Source organism: Carassius gibelio, chromosome A4 (assembly GCF_023724105.1).
Source record: "Carassius gibelio isolate Cgi1373 ecotype wild population from Czech Republic chromosome A4, carGib1.2-hapl.c, whole genome shotgun sequence".
Classification (NCBI taxonomy): Eukaryota; Metazoa; Chordata; class Actinopteri; order Cypriniformes; family Cyprinidae; genus Carassius; species Carassius gibelio.
In genome coordinates, this window is record NC_068374.1 from 19490269 (window position 1) to 19507754 (window position 17486).

The 17486-nt window shown below is 34.4% G+C and overlaps 2 protein-coding genes across 5 annotated transcripts in view; both read right to left on the reverse strand.

Moving 5' to 3' along the window:
* The window catches only part of LOC127972545 (kinesin-like protein KIF21A), a 46656-nt gene extending 43450 nt beyond the window's left edge, over positions 1-3206 (reverse strand). For all 3 annotated transcript variants that reach the window (XM_052576162.1, XM_052576154.1, XM_052576148.1), the window contains exon 1: positions 2907-3206. In XM_052576162.1, the coding sequence (XP_052432122.1) occupies positions 2907-2950 (44 nt within the window). In that variant the 5' untranslated portion in view covers positions 2951-3206. The remainder of the gene's footprint in view (positions 1-2906) is intronic.
* A 769-nt stretch (positions 3207-3975) lies between these two features.
* LOC127972598 (ATP-binding cassette sub-family D member 2) lies at positions 3976-16703 on the reverse strand. 2 transcript variants are annotated; one of them, XM_052576227.1, is made up of 11 exons: positions 16239-16439; positions 15593-16155; positions 15120-15300; positions 14825-14946; positions 11670-11841; positions 9428-9522; positions 8720-8865; positions 7076-7221; positions 6265-6349; positions 6052-6177; positions 3976-5574 (listed from the first exon to the last, which is right to left on the reverse strand). In XM_052576227.1, exons 1-11 carry the CDS (start codon positions 16288-16290, stop codon positions 5358-5360), a joined length of 1905 nt encoding a protein of 634 aa, XP_052432187.1. In that variant the 5' UTR covers positions 16291-16439; the 3' UTR covers positions 3976-5357. The 2 variants fall into 2 exon arrangements, with proteins under 2 accessions (XP_052432187.1, XP_052432178.1); XM_052576218.1 differs by having other exon boundaries at positions 15593-16703.
* Between the last annotated feature and the right edge of the window lie 783 nt (positions 16704-17486).

The following is a 17486-nucleotide window of genomic DNA, read 5'->3' on the forward strand; positions in this document are numbered from 1 at the left end:
GTATTGGGGCCGATACCGAAGAAACTGGAAATGTGCCTTATGTCAACTAAAGCAACTTCTTAAGGACTGAACATACTCCACACAAGCACACTTCTAATTATGTCAGTTCGATTTCACTTATTTCAAATGTTTCAAGTATTTCATTACAATGTATGTGTTGTAAACTCAGCTTTGCCATAAGGGGCGCTATAGTCTATAGCATATTACATTAGCAAAACTACTGTACTTCTATTAAATTAGCTAATCTACTAAACATTAAGTAGCCTATAGCATTAGCTTAACTATTTCCAGCTAAACTAATAAGCATTAGTTAAACGGTTCTATTATCTGAACTGTTTCCATTAAATAAACTAGACAACTAAATATTAGTTAAATTATAGCATTAGCTATAGCTGCTTCTAACATATTATCTAAGTTACCACAACGTTACCGAAATGCTTACGCTTATACAAAAGGTTCTAAATTAAATATTAGCTAAACTATAGCATTACCTAAACTGCTATTACAAAATTAGCTAAATTAGATAGGATTCATTTGAGCAGCACTTCAGAGAAAGTAAGTTAAAGTTAGCTAAAATGTTGACATGTTTATAGCCCATAAATTAGTAGCTATTTGAATAATAACAAATTCAGTTTAATGTTCCACACACCTAATGGAAACTCGATGACCCCAAACAACGGGTCTGTATGTTTGCAATACATTGTTCAAGATACACGGTTATAAATAAATGTCTAAAGAAAAACATGGTTGTACTCTAAGTTGGACCTGTTTGTTTACCTCAGTTTGATAGATTAACAAACTCATGTGATCTGTACTGGACTGTTTAAATGCCTACCAAGCTAAAACACTCAAGATCAGATATGTGACTATTATAAAACACAGTACCATTCACATTGTCTGTAAAAAAAAAAAAAATACAGAATTCCTTCCTCTTTCATCAATAAAAGTTAAACAAATCAATTATCAGATTGTCCAGGTCATAAACGAAACAATTTCCATGTGGATCCAGCACCGGTTTTAGCACATATAAAGTTTTCTCTCTGACAGGCTTTCATACGCAAACACGATGCCTTCATGGAAATTTGACAGAAGAATAAAGAAGTGGAGTAAATGACATCAGGCCTAAGTCCAAATGTTGAGCAAACTGAGCTGCAGGTCAAAGTCTGTCAGCTTCAAGTAACCAGAGCTCCTGAGGCCAGAACAATGTAACATGAGCGTACAGACGGCCTTTGTTTTTCAACTGAGCTTTTTCCAACCACAAAAAGAAGCATTCGGTGTGTCCTTTCAATTTAGTCACAAAAGGATGTGTTTAATGAAGAAGATAACATCATTTCTAAGATATTATCCCCCACAGACTTTAACGGCACAGACCACTTAAAGGGACAGTTCACTCATTCTGTCATCCTTTACTCACCTTCATTCTTTCTTGTGTGGAATCAGTTTTTTTTTTTTGTATTATTTATTTTTATTTTTGTTATTAATTGTCATTAAAACTATTAAAATAAATGTGAAATAAGATAAATGAAAGATAAATGAAAATCTTAAATAAACGTTGCATTGGCAAGTGAAATAGGTTACTAAAAATTACTAAAGATAAAACTGAAATATTACAAATAAAATCTAATATTATTACCAAAGACTATTACTTAACTCAAATACTATTAAACATTATAATAGTATATAAGTGATACTACAATCTGTCCATAAAATGGAAGTCAGTGGGGTCCAGACTTCAGTACTACAGACTTTCACTGTACAAAAACATTACTTAAAACATCTTCTTCTGTTTCACAGAAGAAACATACATATACAGGGTTTAAATTAGACTATATATTATGGATGAGAAAATAATCTTTGAACTTAAATTTTGAGTGAACTATCGATTTAACATACAATCAAAGGTATTTGTCCAAGTAAATAAGAAGTTTGAAGCTAGAAATGTGACCTAAACCTTGACAACAGTATAACATTTTCATATTTAGCCCCACTTCAGCTCAAGAGACCTCAGAAGAATAATGTATTCAGAAAATTAGAAAAAAAAATCTGATTTGCATATCAATAAAACATGCATATTAATTATAAACATAATAGGCCTTAGAGACTTACTGAGATATATAATATATAGTAACCTGGACCCACATGTGTTACTTTGATCACCAGAACAAAGCATATAGAAAAATGAAGAAAAAGCTATAGGCGAGCATATAATGATACATTTTTATATCAAAACATAAAGAGTCCATGCTTTTAAACACAACAAGAAAACAAGCCTATATACAACATAAAAGACAGTGATCTTACAAAATATATTCACATTAGTGCACAAGAAGGAAACAAATAAATATACGGATTGGCAATAAAAATGTCATCCTAAAGCCTAATAAAGTATGAATGTAATGATCTGGTCCAATTTAATAACAACCAGAAGAGTAATATAAAAAGTATATATAGCCTTATATTTACATATCTATTAATCATTATGAGAACAATATAAACACAATAAGGCCTTGGCCATACTGTAACACAACACATACTGTAACAGTTGGACCCACTTCGTAATCAACAGAAGTCAGACATGATCAGATAGAGAAATAAAATAAAATCTACACTTTAACAATTTATATTCTACAGCATTCTACAACCATATTTATCAACACAATAAGGCCCTACAGCCGGATTTAGGATTAAAAATAGGGTACAAATAAGAGATGCCACATCCATGCATGTAATCTTATATTTTTAAACGCTAGGCGTTTACATAAACACAATGAGCTCGTGCAGAACATAAAGCACTGATGATAGTGTGACATTGTAGCAGGTACATTAGAGGCGTGTACATATGGAGCATCAGTGAGACTACATAGACTCTTCTATATACTGCATACAATAAATGTATAATGTTATACCTGACAGCCACGCGCACTGAGCTCTCATCTTGTCCCGAAGACATGTTCCCGGTCAGGACACACGGGATAAATATAGCTGAATTTCCTTTTCTTTATCGGCTTAAGAAGCAGACACACTAACAGATCGTCCCTCCCGGCGTCTATTCTGCCATTATAAAGCTTAAGTGGTCCAAACGGGTGCTCTTTTGACAGGAAATGCAAATATGAAATAAAACATCTCGTGTTCAGCGCAGCGCGTTACATGTTTAATGAGCTGATCGGAGAATGAGTGCGCTCGCTCACACACAGTCATCTGTCCTAAAGAGCGATGCTCTCCTGAGTATGACATCACCATGCTCCGCCTTTATCGTGCACGCCAGACCACGCCCTCTTCTCTACACCAAAACCACAAATGACAGGATAGGTCGGTTGCGTGGGACATGTAAATGAGCCAATAGATATCTAAAACATTTCCTATACAGTAACAATACAGTACAATTTATTCAGACACCTTCAACATTTCATATTTTATCACAATTTATTCGTTATTGTTTAGAAAAGTCAAGAACTGTGTAAGAACAACTTCATCTTGACCATGTCAGATAATGTCTGGTCAAATTTTTAGCAATTTTACTGGCAGTCCACTGTATGAATAATTTTTTGTGGGGTATAATATGTCACAGTTAACTCTATTTTGCTACCTCACTTAAATAAATGAGCTATAGTGTCCTGAACCCACTAGTAAAAAAATAAATAAATAAATAAAATAAATATATATATATATATATATATATATATATATATATATATATATATATATATATATATATATATATATATATATATATATATATATATGGTGTCTGAATTTTTTTTTGACTGTATTCATTCATTCATTCATTTTTAACAGGTTAACCTAAAGATAATGACAAAAGCCTTTCGAATACTCGAGCACCTCCCTTTGGACACACGCAGTATTGCACGTATGACAGACAGACAATAGACAGACATAGAGACAATAGACAGACATACAGACAATAGACAGACAATAGACAAGACAAACAGATAGATAGGTTTCACAAAATCATAATCTTTCTATATGTTTGGTTGTATTTTATTTACAGGCTGATTACAGCTTGATGTAAAGATTGTTGACATACTTGACAAAGTCAATACTCATTCACATACAATGTTAAAAATCAAATAAAATATATTTACATTTTGGGGATGTAGATTAAAACTTTGACTAATATCTGTAACCCATATAAGCACACCCTAGAAGTGCAAAACGTAATGATAGTTATGAGTCCAGCATAGATGTGAAATTTAGTGAAATTTTCCAACCAAGTAGGGTTTCAAACAAAACAATAATAAAAGCAAATACAAGTCAGTGTTTGAATGAAAAAAAAAGTAAAACAAAAAAAAAATGTTGTATTAAAGATAAACACTTCACAGCTGTTAGACAAACTTCACAGTATATCAGTCTGAATGAAAAGACATAATGTGCAATACATTTTGAAACAACCTAATAATATGACTTGACATGAAACAGTAGAACTGAGAAACAAATCTAAAACATGATGACGAACATGATTCTCTCTTAGTCCGGTGACCCAGAATAACATTGTCTGTCTGTAAGCTCAGTGTGGACACAACAGAACCACCTGCAGAGTCCTGTGCCCTCACTGTGTGTATCCAGAATATTGTTTTTGTTCAGAAAACCAGAAACCTGCTGTCTTAAACCCAGAGCTCTCCAGCTGACTCACACAATGACCTATAGACAGTCTCATCTCATTTTCTTTTCTCTGTGTTCTTCAAAGGTTGATTGTGCAAAAGCTTGTTTTGTAAATGACCTACATGATTTTCCTTTACAAAATGGTAAAAAAAAAAAATCACTATTGTTGTTACCACAGGATAAAACATTTTGGATTTTGGATATGGAGGGAAGTTATTTAGGTTAAAATATCAACAAAGAAAAAGGAATACATCATTTGAATAACACTATCTAAACAATATTTAGCTGAAAGAGTTAATCCATGAAAGGAAAATACATCCATCAAGACTTACTGTTTGTCAAAGTAATTTATACAGCTAAATTCTTGGGGGAATTGGTTCAATAAAGTGCTGAAAACATATAATCAAAAAAAGAAAAGAAAAATAACATTACAAACAAAACAAAACCACAACATAAACAAAAAGCAAAAAAAAAAAAAAAAAAAACTCAACAGAAAAAAAACTAAAAATTTATAACATAATTAGGTCAAAACAACAAAAAAAGCAAAGTAAAAAGTGAAATAAAACGAAACTAAATTAAATAAAACAAAAGGGAACCTGTTTCTACGATTCCTATTAAAACTTAAATTTCAGTATCGAATTGTCGTGTATACACATCAAAGGTTAAAATCATTACTAAAATATTAAAAGTACCAAAACATGAGTTTTCCTGAACATCAAGCATCTCCAGGGTTTCTTTCAGTCCTCATCCTTGTTCTCCACCGTCTTTAGAACTGAATCTTCACCCAAGATCTTACACAGCTCATTCAGTCTGAGCTGCATCTTAGGGATGCCTGCGAGCTGAGACTCCAAGCGTTGTTTTTCCTCCGTCAGTGAGAGCCGCGTGGCTGTATCCAGCTGCTCGAACCGCCAGCCGCCCTCCCCGTCAAACTGCAGCAGGTGTGTGTGGTATTTCCTGCGGATGGGTGAGAGAAGTAAGAAGTTACATCCTTTGATGAATTCAATGCATACTTTATGTATTTATAATGCATTCAATGCTTTTTTTTGTCATAGTAACTGATACAATGTTCCTTTAAGAAGAATGTCGCAAACACATTCACTACAATTCCCTACTAATAAATTTTTCTTCAATAAACATTTACAATCATGTAAACAAATACTACTGTACTTTCAGAGAGATGTCAATATAATGCATTCATTTAGTGCAATAAAAAAACAATTATTTTAATCATGTTGTATTATATTGTATATAAGACACCTTTTCAATACCTACTAAATAATTTAGCTTTCTACCTAATTTCAATATATATATATATACTGTTTAACACTGTTTAATCATTCAGAATTAATTAGAATATCATGAAATTAATTTGATAATATTATACAAAGGATAAGATTAATTTCAACAGATTTAAAGTTTAATGTTTCTCACCATAGAGAAGGTCTATGGGTGATGGACAGTAAGGAGATACCAGCATCCTTTGCAGCCTGAAATATTTTACCCTCTACATCAATACTGACAGCACTGGTGCACTCATCCAGAAGAGCATACTTAGGCCTTAAAAAAATGAAGGAATTATTTGTTTTTTGAAATTCAACATTGAAATTAAAATACATTTCAATAATTTGTGCTATGAGATCTTACTTGTGGTAAAACATTCGTGCCATGCCCATACGCTGTTTTTCGCCTCCAGAAAGAACATCTTTCCAGTCCAGCTCAGCATCCCAGCCTGGAAGCAGACACAGTAGTGAACTACCTTCAAAATGCTTTTGTATGAGTGGAATAGTTTATATATATATATATATATATATATATATATATATATATATATATATATATATATATATATATATATATATATATATATATATATATATGTATGTATGTATGTATGTGTGTGTGTGTGTGTGTGTGTGTGTGTGTATGTGTATATATATATATATATATATATATATATATATATATATATATATATATATATATATATATATATATATATATATATATATACATACAGTATATATATATAAATCTATAAATAAATTAAGAAAAGTGTTGTTGTTTTGTTTTTCCTGGTGGAAAGCTGGCTCAAAATAGTGGAATCCTATTATACAGCACACAGAAATTCTTTCAAGGATCAAAAAGAGATGGAAATGGTGAAATACTGAACTCATGTAATTGGGTGTGTAACAGGCTCAGGCCTGTTACAATGTTGTTGTTGTTTTTTTTTTTTCCATTAATACTACTACACACCACCAGGGGAGCTAGGGTGCTCAGGTGGGTGGTTGAGAAAGTCAAATCTGTTGGGAGGCTCCACAGTTCAATAATATATATATAATTTTAAAATTGCTAAGCCCATTTTAGTTTCATTTGATTTATACCTGATTAGTTTGTGTCTATATGCAGACAAACAGAAAGATCCCTTCCAAAACAAGGCAGTTATACATGTACAAACCTCCTTCTCGGGTAACTATGTGGTTTAGATTGACAATGTCCAGAATAACTTCCAGGTCCTTGTCTCTGTAACCCTTGTCATGCAAGTCGTCCAGAGAGTCGGGGTAGATGACCTGGTCCCGTAACGTTCCGATGGACATGTACGGTCTGGAGAGAGGATAAAACATGTTTACTGTTATTTACCCATATTATGTCAGCCAGGTGAAGTGTTTAAGGTTCTGTGGTGTTATAAATAGATAGACAGACAGACAGACACACAGATAGACAGATTGATAGCTAGATATGCACAAAAGCACAACTGCATTTACTCATTACTCTACCCACAGCCTGTGTATAAAATATTAATGGCCATCCTGGGTCTGGCTGTGCTTGCACCTGCAGGAATCGGTAAATATTTCACTACTGAGGACTCTGGTTTCTGTCGCTCAGCAGTTCACAGAGCTTTAGTTACACTGTCTCTGCCTCTGGATACTGCAGTCAAATCCTGACGGGTGCAACGTCTGCAATATGGAACAGAGACGGCGGACAGTAGCTGTTCCGAAACCTAATGGGCCTTCTACCTAAATGCATTTTAATGCCTCGTAGGTCCACTCTTGCCACAAAGTCTGCTACAAAGGAAGCAAAAATCACTAAATCACATTCTCCTTTACAGAGAACGCATGTGCATTGTGACACACCGAAAAAATGTAAGAGTTTCACATATGTTAACATGTGAAATTACTAATACATGTATTTAATTCAGTACTAAAATGAATGTATATAAATATTGTTCTAAGATCAATTTTATACTAGTAGTGTATTTAATTTTTATCTTAACCTATTGGAATCAATTATGAGCTGAGTCTCCGGTGCAAGAATTGTTGCTTTTCTGATTATACTTTACGCACACAGTATATGTGTTCCAATGTGCTTGTATCTAAAGAAACAGTTTCAGTATTCTTTGGCTGTCAGTAAGGTTTCATAGAGTTGACGAGCATATTGTTTTTTTTGGTATAACTAGCAACAGATTTGAGTGTAACAGTACTTGTATAATGTATATACATATATAATGTATATGACTTGTATTACAATTTATTCAATTACCGTATTTTCCGGACTATAAGTCACACTTTTTTTCATAGTTTGGCTGGTCCTGCGACTTATAGTCAGGTGCGACTTATTTATCAAAATTAATTTGACATGAACTGAGAGAAATGAACCAAGAGAAATGAACCAATAGAAAACATTAACGTCTCCAGCTGCCAGAGGGCGCTCTATGCTGCTCAGTTCTCCTGTAGCCTTCACTGAAGACGCCCTCTCGCGACTGTAGATGGTAATATTTTCTCTTGGTTCTAAATAAATGCGACTTATAGTCCAGTGCGACCTATTTATGTTTTTTTCCTTCTCATGACATATTTTTGGAGTGATGCGACTTATACTCAGGTGCGACTTTTAGTCCGAAAATCATTTACTGTATTTCCATAAACCATATTATGGCCAAAAAACAACAACAACAAACAACAAAAAGGGTGGTTATGAAAGGGGTCCATAGTTACAAAACAAATCCCTAGCAGCAGACGTTAAGACTTTGTGTATTGTGTAGCACTGCTAATTCTGTACAGTTGTGTGTGTGAGATCCCAAGGGTACTGTAAGTGTTGTCTGTACCTCTGTGGGATGTAAAACATGTGCTCAGGCGAGGGTTTGTATAGAAGCCCGCCGTACACAGGCCAGAGGCCACTGAGGATCCGGAACAGAGAACTTTTCCCGCATCCATTTGGCCCTGTGATCAGCAAATGCATCCCTTCTTCTACCTGCGCAAAATATCCAGTTACAGCAATGTACAGTTCACATGGTTAAGTAAAGGGTGCAGTATATAATTGAATGAAACTCCAAAGGCATCATTTTAGTTTGAGCTCAAACTCTATAATTTACAAACGTGTGGAGGTACTTTACAATAACTTGGTTATTTGTCTGATTATTTGGAACCTGTCAGACAAACCAAAATATATGATTACTCATAAAAAACTGCTTTATATTAATACAAGTAATACAAACATAATACAATACAATGGATATTTACAACACAAGTGTAATTCGTTATCAATGCAACAATTTGTCACATTGCTTGGCAACCATAAACCACTAAACTCTGCTGCACACAGTGCCAAACAACATTCCCTTCATAGCCTTGTCCTGACTTGTTTAGGACACTTCATGTTTCTGTGTTGCAAGTGTAAATATAAAACTGTGATCTTGACTGATAACGCCAGAAATATATCTACACTACAGTATCATTATATGTGTATAGCAAATGGTATATTTGTGCCCAAATGTATAGTAATATAAGTTAAATAAAATTCTTGTTTAACTCACCTTGAAATTCAAGGAGGATACAACCACATCTCCATTAGGAGTGATTATAGGCACATTTTCACAGACTATACCTTTATCCACATCAATCACTTTGCCTGTAGAAAGAGTGGAATAATACATACAATCAGACAGAGCTTTAGAATATACAGTAATAAAACCAAGGAATAAATATCTCTCACTATAAACTTATGGCACATTCCATAAATATAGTACAAGTTGGTATTCCATGAATATCTTTATAAATAAAGCATTAAATTATTATTTAATTGTTTAATTCAATTATGTGATATCTGTTAGGTATGTCTGCATATAACTATAACATAAACGTCAAATAAATAACTCAATTTCCTCATGAATACTAATTTGCTTAACTGCAAAATCCATAAAAAATAAAGGGTTTGACATGCCTTAAAAATTGGTAAAAGGCTTGCAAAACTTGAAAACCCCACGGAAAAATAAATAAATAACAAATTTAAATTTTCTCTCGTATATATATATATATATATATATATATATATATATATACACACACACACACACACACACACACACACACACATATATATATATATATATATATATATATATTAGAGGTTGACCGATGTATCAGTTTAGCCGATTTATCGGCATGATAGTTGATTGCTGGAACAATCGGTTATTGGCAAAAATACATGCCGATAGGTTTCCGGGTTGCATCCGTTGCTGGAGTGAGAAGGGTGTGTTTTCATTATACAGTGCGAGAGCGGACTGTAGTGGCGGACGGAATCATGAAATCCATTCATAAAAACGGAATTCACAGTTTAAGGTGGAGTGATGCTCGTGGTGATTTCAGCGTCTGACGTCTCACTAAATGAGGACGAAAACACATGAAGAGCATCTCCAGAACTGCTCTGAGAGTCACTTCATTAACATTTGACCATTTGATTTGAGCAAAAGCATCACATCACAGACACAAAACCCTAAAGGTATTCATGGCAACCCGTCAAAATAAAAGTCATTATTTTTTAAGGATTAATCACAAAAAAAAATTCTTCCATGCATGAAATTTGCTTAATTTTGAGTAATTAAAAGATAAATTAAATTAATGTTTCATGCCTTGATTTGATAACAATAAACATTTAAATACACACAGAATTTCTGAGTGGAAAAAAATAATTAGGCTTCTTAAAAAAAAAAAAGCTGTTTTATGTGTTCAAGTAATTATACATGCTAAAACAGAATTTGGTTAACAATAAAACATATGGTGATAAAAAATTAAAAATTTCATAGGGTCCTTAAACATTTAATTTCTGTTAAAATTTTATTAAATTGATGTGAAAATGTAAAGTTTCATGATTTTCATTAACTAGACTTGTTTTATTATTAATAAACTGCTATTTAACTATTAAAAAGGAGTGGGGAAAAAAAGAAAAATGTAAATGAAAATAATGGAACTTGGAAAAAAATGGAATGGAATTTAAGAAGAATTAAAAAGATTTAATAGAGCCCTATTACAGTTGGAAATTTCAACATTTATGATTACCATTACTAATATTATTATTATTATTATTATTATTATTATTATTACTTTTATTACTACTACTACTAGTATGGTTCAGTACTGTTTTATATATATATATATATATATATATATATATATATATATATATATATACATATCCATTTTAACTATCGGTTAATTAATCCCTATTGGTCAGTGTGGTCCAACCTAGCTATCGGTATCGGATAAATCCAATATCGGTCGACCTCTAATATATATATATATATATATATATATATATATATATATATATATATATATATATATATATATATATATATATATAATCATTTTCCAACTCAATTATTACTACTTAATTTTTACATGTTTCAGGGCCTATTTCAAGTATATTTATCAAAAGGGTACCCCATGTCTATCAAGTTTTATGAATATTCTCTCTACTTCTCTTAATATGATCTCTCAGTTTTATTTAAATTCTTTTGTCAAGCATTCATGGGGGGTATGACTGAGCAATTAAAGGAACAGCTCACCCAAGAAAGAAAAATACTGCCATCATTTATGCACATGCTGTTCCAATACTGTATGAGTTTCTTTCTTCTATGGGTTTTAATGTTCCACAGAAGAAAAAAAAGAACAGGTCTGGACTCGAAGGTGAGTAAATGATGACAGAATTTTCATTTTTGGGTGAAATATTATTGTAAGGTTGCACACAGAAGCAGAGTCGTGCTATGTTATTCAGACCTTTGATTTCCAGAGGCCCATCGATATGCATCTCAGGTCGGTTATCATCCCCGCTTATCATCTCCTCTGCAGTCAAGATGGCAGATGAACGTTTGTATATTCCCCTTTGGACTTCATCAAATACTAAGAACATGTTGTGCACACGTGCCGTGTAGCCAGCCAACTCGGTGACCTAAAGCACACAGAACAAATATATGTGATTGGAGTGATAGCGAGACCTTCAGAGGTTGAGGTAACCCAACAACAGATAGCATTTCTCAACTGCTGTTTGTCAGAACCAGAGCAAGTAACCAGGTATTTGGAGCACTTATGTAAACAGATGAACTGAAATTTCTGCATCCTAGCATCAAAAATGCCAGTCAGCCTTTGCTAAACCCATTGTGTGAAGTTTACAGATCAATCCTTTGCACGGTACTGGCCTGAATGCTTAATCTGATCCAAAGCATGTGTTAGGAAGTGTTTAGCCAGTGTTTTTTTATTTGTTTAGGCAGACACCACATCCCAAGAGCCTTGGGGAGAAACATTTTGCATTCCTTTGGGGTTTCAGTGGAGTGGGAATATAGAGACGTTTTTTTTCCTTTGCTTGCTTGATGTGCTCTGCTATATATATATATATATATATATATATATATATATATATATATATATACTAAATTTATTCACGATGTAACATAATTAAACATGTATTTTCTTCAGTCTTCTATTGTGACTTCTGTCCGAGTTAAAATATTAAAAAAGGCCTGTCCAAATACCGACACTTGCGTTCTATTCACTTGACCACTTACGTATTTCCTGTATTCGGTCCAAGAGTTCAAGTAAGTATGAAGACCATAAGTGTGTGTAGGACTTTTCATTGGTTTCAAATGTTTTGAGAGTTTTATTTTGATTTGCATTTTAAACTAACTTCCTATAATGTCTACTCAGAAGTCAGAAGTCCCAATGTTTAACACAATTTAATTATATTGTAGTGTTTCTAATTAAGTGTTAAACGTTGCACACATTTAACAAAATACGTATCTTTGCAGTCTGGACCAGTAACATGTGCAATATTTTATGTTTCACTATCGAATTATATGCAATATCTAATTTTTATTAATATTTAACTTAAACTGGAAAGGATTCCATGACATCTCGTGAGATTCTTGGAAAAAAGTCAAACGATTTATTTCCACAACATGATGCATGATGGGACACGTTTAGTCCCAAATACCGCTCCGAAAGTGGTATTTGAGATGGTGTGGATTTAGTGTACATTAAGGACTTTGGCATTTTTAAGACCTGGTACAGTCTTGCGCACTTGCTTCCTGTTGAGCACACATGCTCTAAAGTGGCCAAGACCACAAGTGCAGGTATTTGGGCCCTGTCACAAATGGCACTTTAAACCTTCATGTTCTTCTTCTGAGTCCACACTTTCATGACGTAAGAACACTTTGACTTCGGGTTGGAAGTCTGCTGCGGAGCTCACCTCAATGAGGGCTCGGCAGATGCGTATAGAGGGCACGTAACGGCTGCAAAGGGGGCGCTCAAGAGCACCCTTTTGAATGCTAAAATGATGAATGGTTCTCCCTATGTACTCGTGGACTTAAGGGACATGCGTACACGGCAGCCATTGTAAGTCCGCAAGACCAAAAGTGCACATGAAGTGTTCCATTTGGGACAGGGCCTTGGACAGGCCCAAAAAGCAGATAATTGGTACCACCCACCATTTTTTGATTGGATAAATTTGCAGTACATTGTAAGAAAGAGGCAGAATTTTTGAGGATGACTGAAGAAGTCTGATGTATGCCACAGTAAAGAAGTCTGTCATTTCACCAGAAGAACAAAATCCATTAGTGCATTAATTAACGTTACCTAATGGATCCTTACTATAAAGTGTTACCCTAAAATCAAATCAAATCAATTAAAGCTAAATATGAATATATATAAAAAAAAACAACTGACAACAGATAACAAAACTGCTCAAATAAAATGAAAAAAAAAAGTATTGATATACTGTAATACAATATTAACAAAAAATATAATATAGAACTGCCCAGAACATCCTAGTATTGAACATTTATAACACCCTAGCAACATGGCAGCTAGTTTTACAGTAGTAAGCACCACCCACGTTTAAATTTCATTATGAAATGTCAAAATATTAATGAATTATTAACAAACCACATGTTGGGCTAGCTGACCATTATACTTACAACACAAGTACACTATTTAAAAGGTCTGAAGAGTGTTGTCGTGCTTTATAGTATCTAACTTTGTCATGGACACAACACAGCATCTGTGAAGCGGGGCTGACTGATGCGCCCTGTTCAACAGATGGTGGATTAAGTTGCCCAGAAGGCTTAGTCAACAGAGTGGCAGTTGATACCAACACTGATCCAAGCCTATGCTAAGATTCCCAGCTTTCACTGCTGCATGACATCACATCCTTTGTGGTTTTAGTTCCTGTAGCGGTGATCTGGCACTTGCTGTAGTACTGCTATTCAAAAATGTTTTTGTCATTACAGTGGCCAGTGTTTGGTAGGTTAATCTAAAAAGTGATTCATTACTAGCTACTAATCATATCTTCAACTGTGTAAGTAGATTACTATACAAATCACTCGCTCTCAAAAAAAAATATTGCATTACTTATTAGTAACTTTTTTTTATTAACCTCGACAAGTTGAACAATGCAAAGATAGGCAAGAAACTGTTCTTTTAATTCTTTCAAATAAATAATATAAAATTCCGTAAATTATTCTTGAAATTACATTTGAACATTATATTTTCAATGCTTTAGATGTTAGATGTTAAATCCGCTATTGTTTTATATAGAATTGCTCTACAGTCTATACAGTATTTAATGCAATTACATTAGGATTAACTGTAATTAAACTGCAGAAAATTAATCCCTTTACTTTTTCAAAGGATAAAGTAATCAAATTACAGTAATGAATAACTTAGTAATGCATTACACCCAACACTGATAATGCTGCTGAAAATTCAACTTTTGAAACTGTTCTTTTAAGTTAAATGTAAAATTTCACAATATTACAGTTATTACTATATTTCTGATCAAATAAGAACAATCTTACAATCACATTTATTTCCTGTAATATGTATGTATGTATTTATGTAAAAATGAAATGATTGTGGAGAATGCACGATTCATATTTTACCTCTTTATAAGAAGACATGATCCTTTCAATGGCATCCGCCCCTGAGGCCAGGAGATTGCGAGCTGTTGTGAAAGCCTCTGTTCTTTCACTCACCAACACTTGCGTCTGACCATCAGCCAGCTCTTTAAGAAACAAATGAACATGAAAAATGTCATCTTTAAGTAAATGCTATTCCTACATGACCTATATTTCTGAAATTGAACCTCTGGAACGTCATTAAAAAATTTGCCTTAACACAGAAATTGCGATGAGATTGTATGTATGGTTAATTAAACAAACTACAGTTCCACCGTACCGTTGTCAGCAAAGCCAGTGGCAGTGATGATGGGCACTGCCACCATAACCAGACCACTTGCACTCCAGACGTACTTCATGAGGAACTGTTCAATCATGATGTACCACAGACGCTTTGATAGAATGAGGTTCATCTGCTTCGCCAGGGTGCTATAACACTTCTGCAGCTGCCTCATCTCCACCTGACACATGAGAAGAAAAGGTTAAATATACCAATCATTGAGAGAATTCAAAGAGTAGAAACTAGCTAGTTATGGAACATTTGTAACATTTTTATATATGGAGGCCTATGTGTATATTTATGCACATGTACACCTCATGCCCATTATAAAAGTCCTCTGAAATGTAATAAGCAATGACGTTTACACGTCATATGAGTGATGCATTTCCCCGCTTTATTCCTCACCACAGAGAGCATTTTTTAATGTTATATTGATGTTTATATCTGCACGTGTGAATTATGCGTTTACTCACCGTATGTCCCCTATAGAAGGCGATCTCCTCTGCATTGGCTATGATTCTGGAGTGCACATAGCGCAAGTAGCCCTTCCTGTGCGCCTCCTCCGCCACCAGCTTACCGAACCTCGGCGAGCACGCGCGCAGAACCTTCGCCGTGGCGAACACCACTAGCCCCGCTAAGAGAGTGGGTCCGGTTGCGTTCGCACCCCGAGATCTCGCAGTCTGTATTAAAGTATATGAAGTCAGTATGACGTCCAGGATGGGTTTGGTGAGGTTCGAGTACAGATGCGCAATGGACTGCGAGAACATCATCACATCCTCGGTTAGAGACTGGTCCGGGTTCGCCAGCCTCCCGTCCATGTTGCTGACCTTATAATAGGTCTGATCGGTGAAATAGGTTTTATATGCATGATCTACCAAACGCGTGCGGAACGCGAGCGCGAGCTTGCACTCCAGATAGCGGATCGCGCTGTTGACGAATGTGGCCGGGATGGCGATCAAAAGCCATTTCATCAGTTTGATCATGAAGCTCCGCGGCTGCTTCTCTACGATCGTTTTCACTATCTTACCATCCAAACCTGCCACATAAATAGACAGAAACGTCCGTGAAACTAGGGCTATTGAATGTAAACATAGTAAACCCAGTTCTTTGGTTACAAACCTCGGGAACACGATTTTAACCAGATCAAGAATCTGCTTGAAGAATTCCGCATTGATACCGGGTGATTTACTAAGGCTAGAGGCAGTCTCTGGTGTAGCTTTATGAGGAGATATCAATCCATTCTCATGTCCCGGTTCAGACGTGTTGTTCTTCGGTGGTTTCCGTTGTTTTATTTGTTCGCAGATGATGGGGTAAAGCGTTTTCACCCCGTATGCGGCGGCCGCCAGGAACACCGCTCTTTTCGCCGCAGTGCTCTGATTCCACCTCACTTTTGATGCTGCATGGAGGATGTTGCTCATTTTTATCCTGCTTTTACAAAAATAAGTAGTATGCAATCTTCAGTTTGTTCCAAATCACATCCATAGGGTCACTCAATGCCCTAAACAGAGAATATAAACATTAAATTAATGGTACCGTAAGGTTGAATCTGCACCGCTAGGTAAGACGTTTCCGTCATTTGGGTTTTCCTTGCTGGTTACGCCCCCACACCACGCTGATTGGCTGCTGCACTTGACGTATTTAAATATAACAGAATGGTCTGATCCACAGAGTTTAAAAAGTGTCACTGTCAAAATGAACAATTGTTTATCTTGGTTTTACAAATAAATCATGTTTTTCAAATAAAAACATTTTATTTTATTACCACCATTATTTGATTTTCTTGTTTTTATTATGTGTTTTGTCAATAATATTATTATTTAGATATAAAATATGAAACATACAGGGATACATACTTTCTTCACTTATGGTGATTATAATATATTCAATTTTTGAAGGCAGTTCTAAAAGTATGAAAAAAAGGGGGGAAATGAATCGTTGTGGGTCACTAGGCATGCTCACACAACAGTTATCGCTAATAACCATATCTTATCGGTTGCTGCTCTTAACTTTGACCTAATAGCCTCATAACCTGAACAGTTAAAATTTTTACGCTGACAGTATTTTGTTGACTGTAGAGAAAAGTCGGTGGGTGAATTTAAAACCGCCTAAACTGAGGGCAACATGAACTGGGTCGGAGGATCTAGGTTAGTGCTAAACTGCTAACTTCATTGAAAGTCACTATAACTGACTTTATACTTGACTGTACAATTAACATTTCAAAGCGGAGGTCAAAATTACTTTATATAAAATCCTTACGTATCGCATTATTTTACTAACTACACATTCTTAATAATATATTTGAACAATATTTGTTATTGTAAATACAAAAAAAAAATACATATAAAAATAAATAAATAAATAACTACA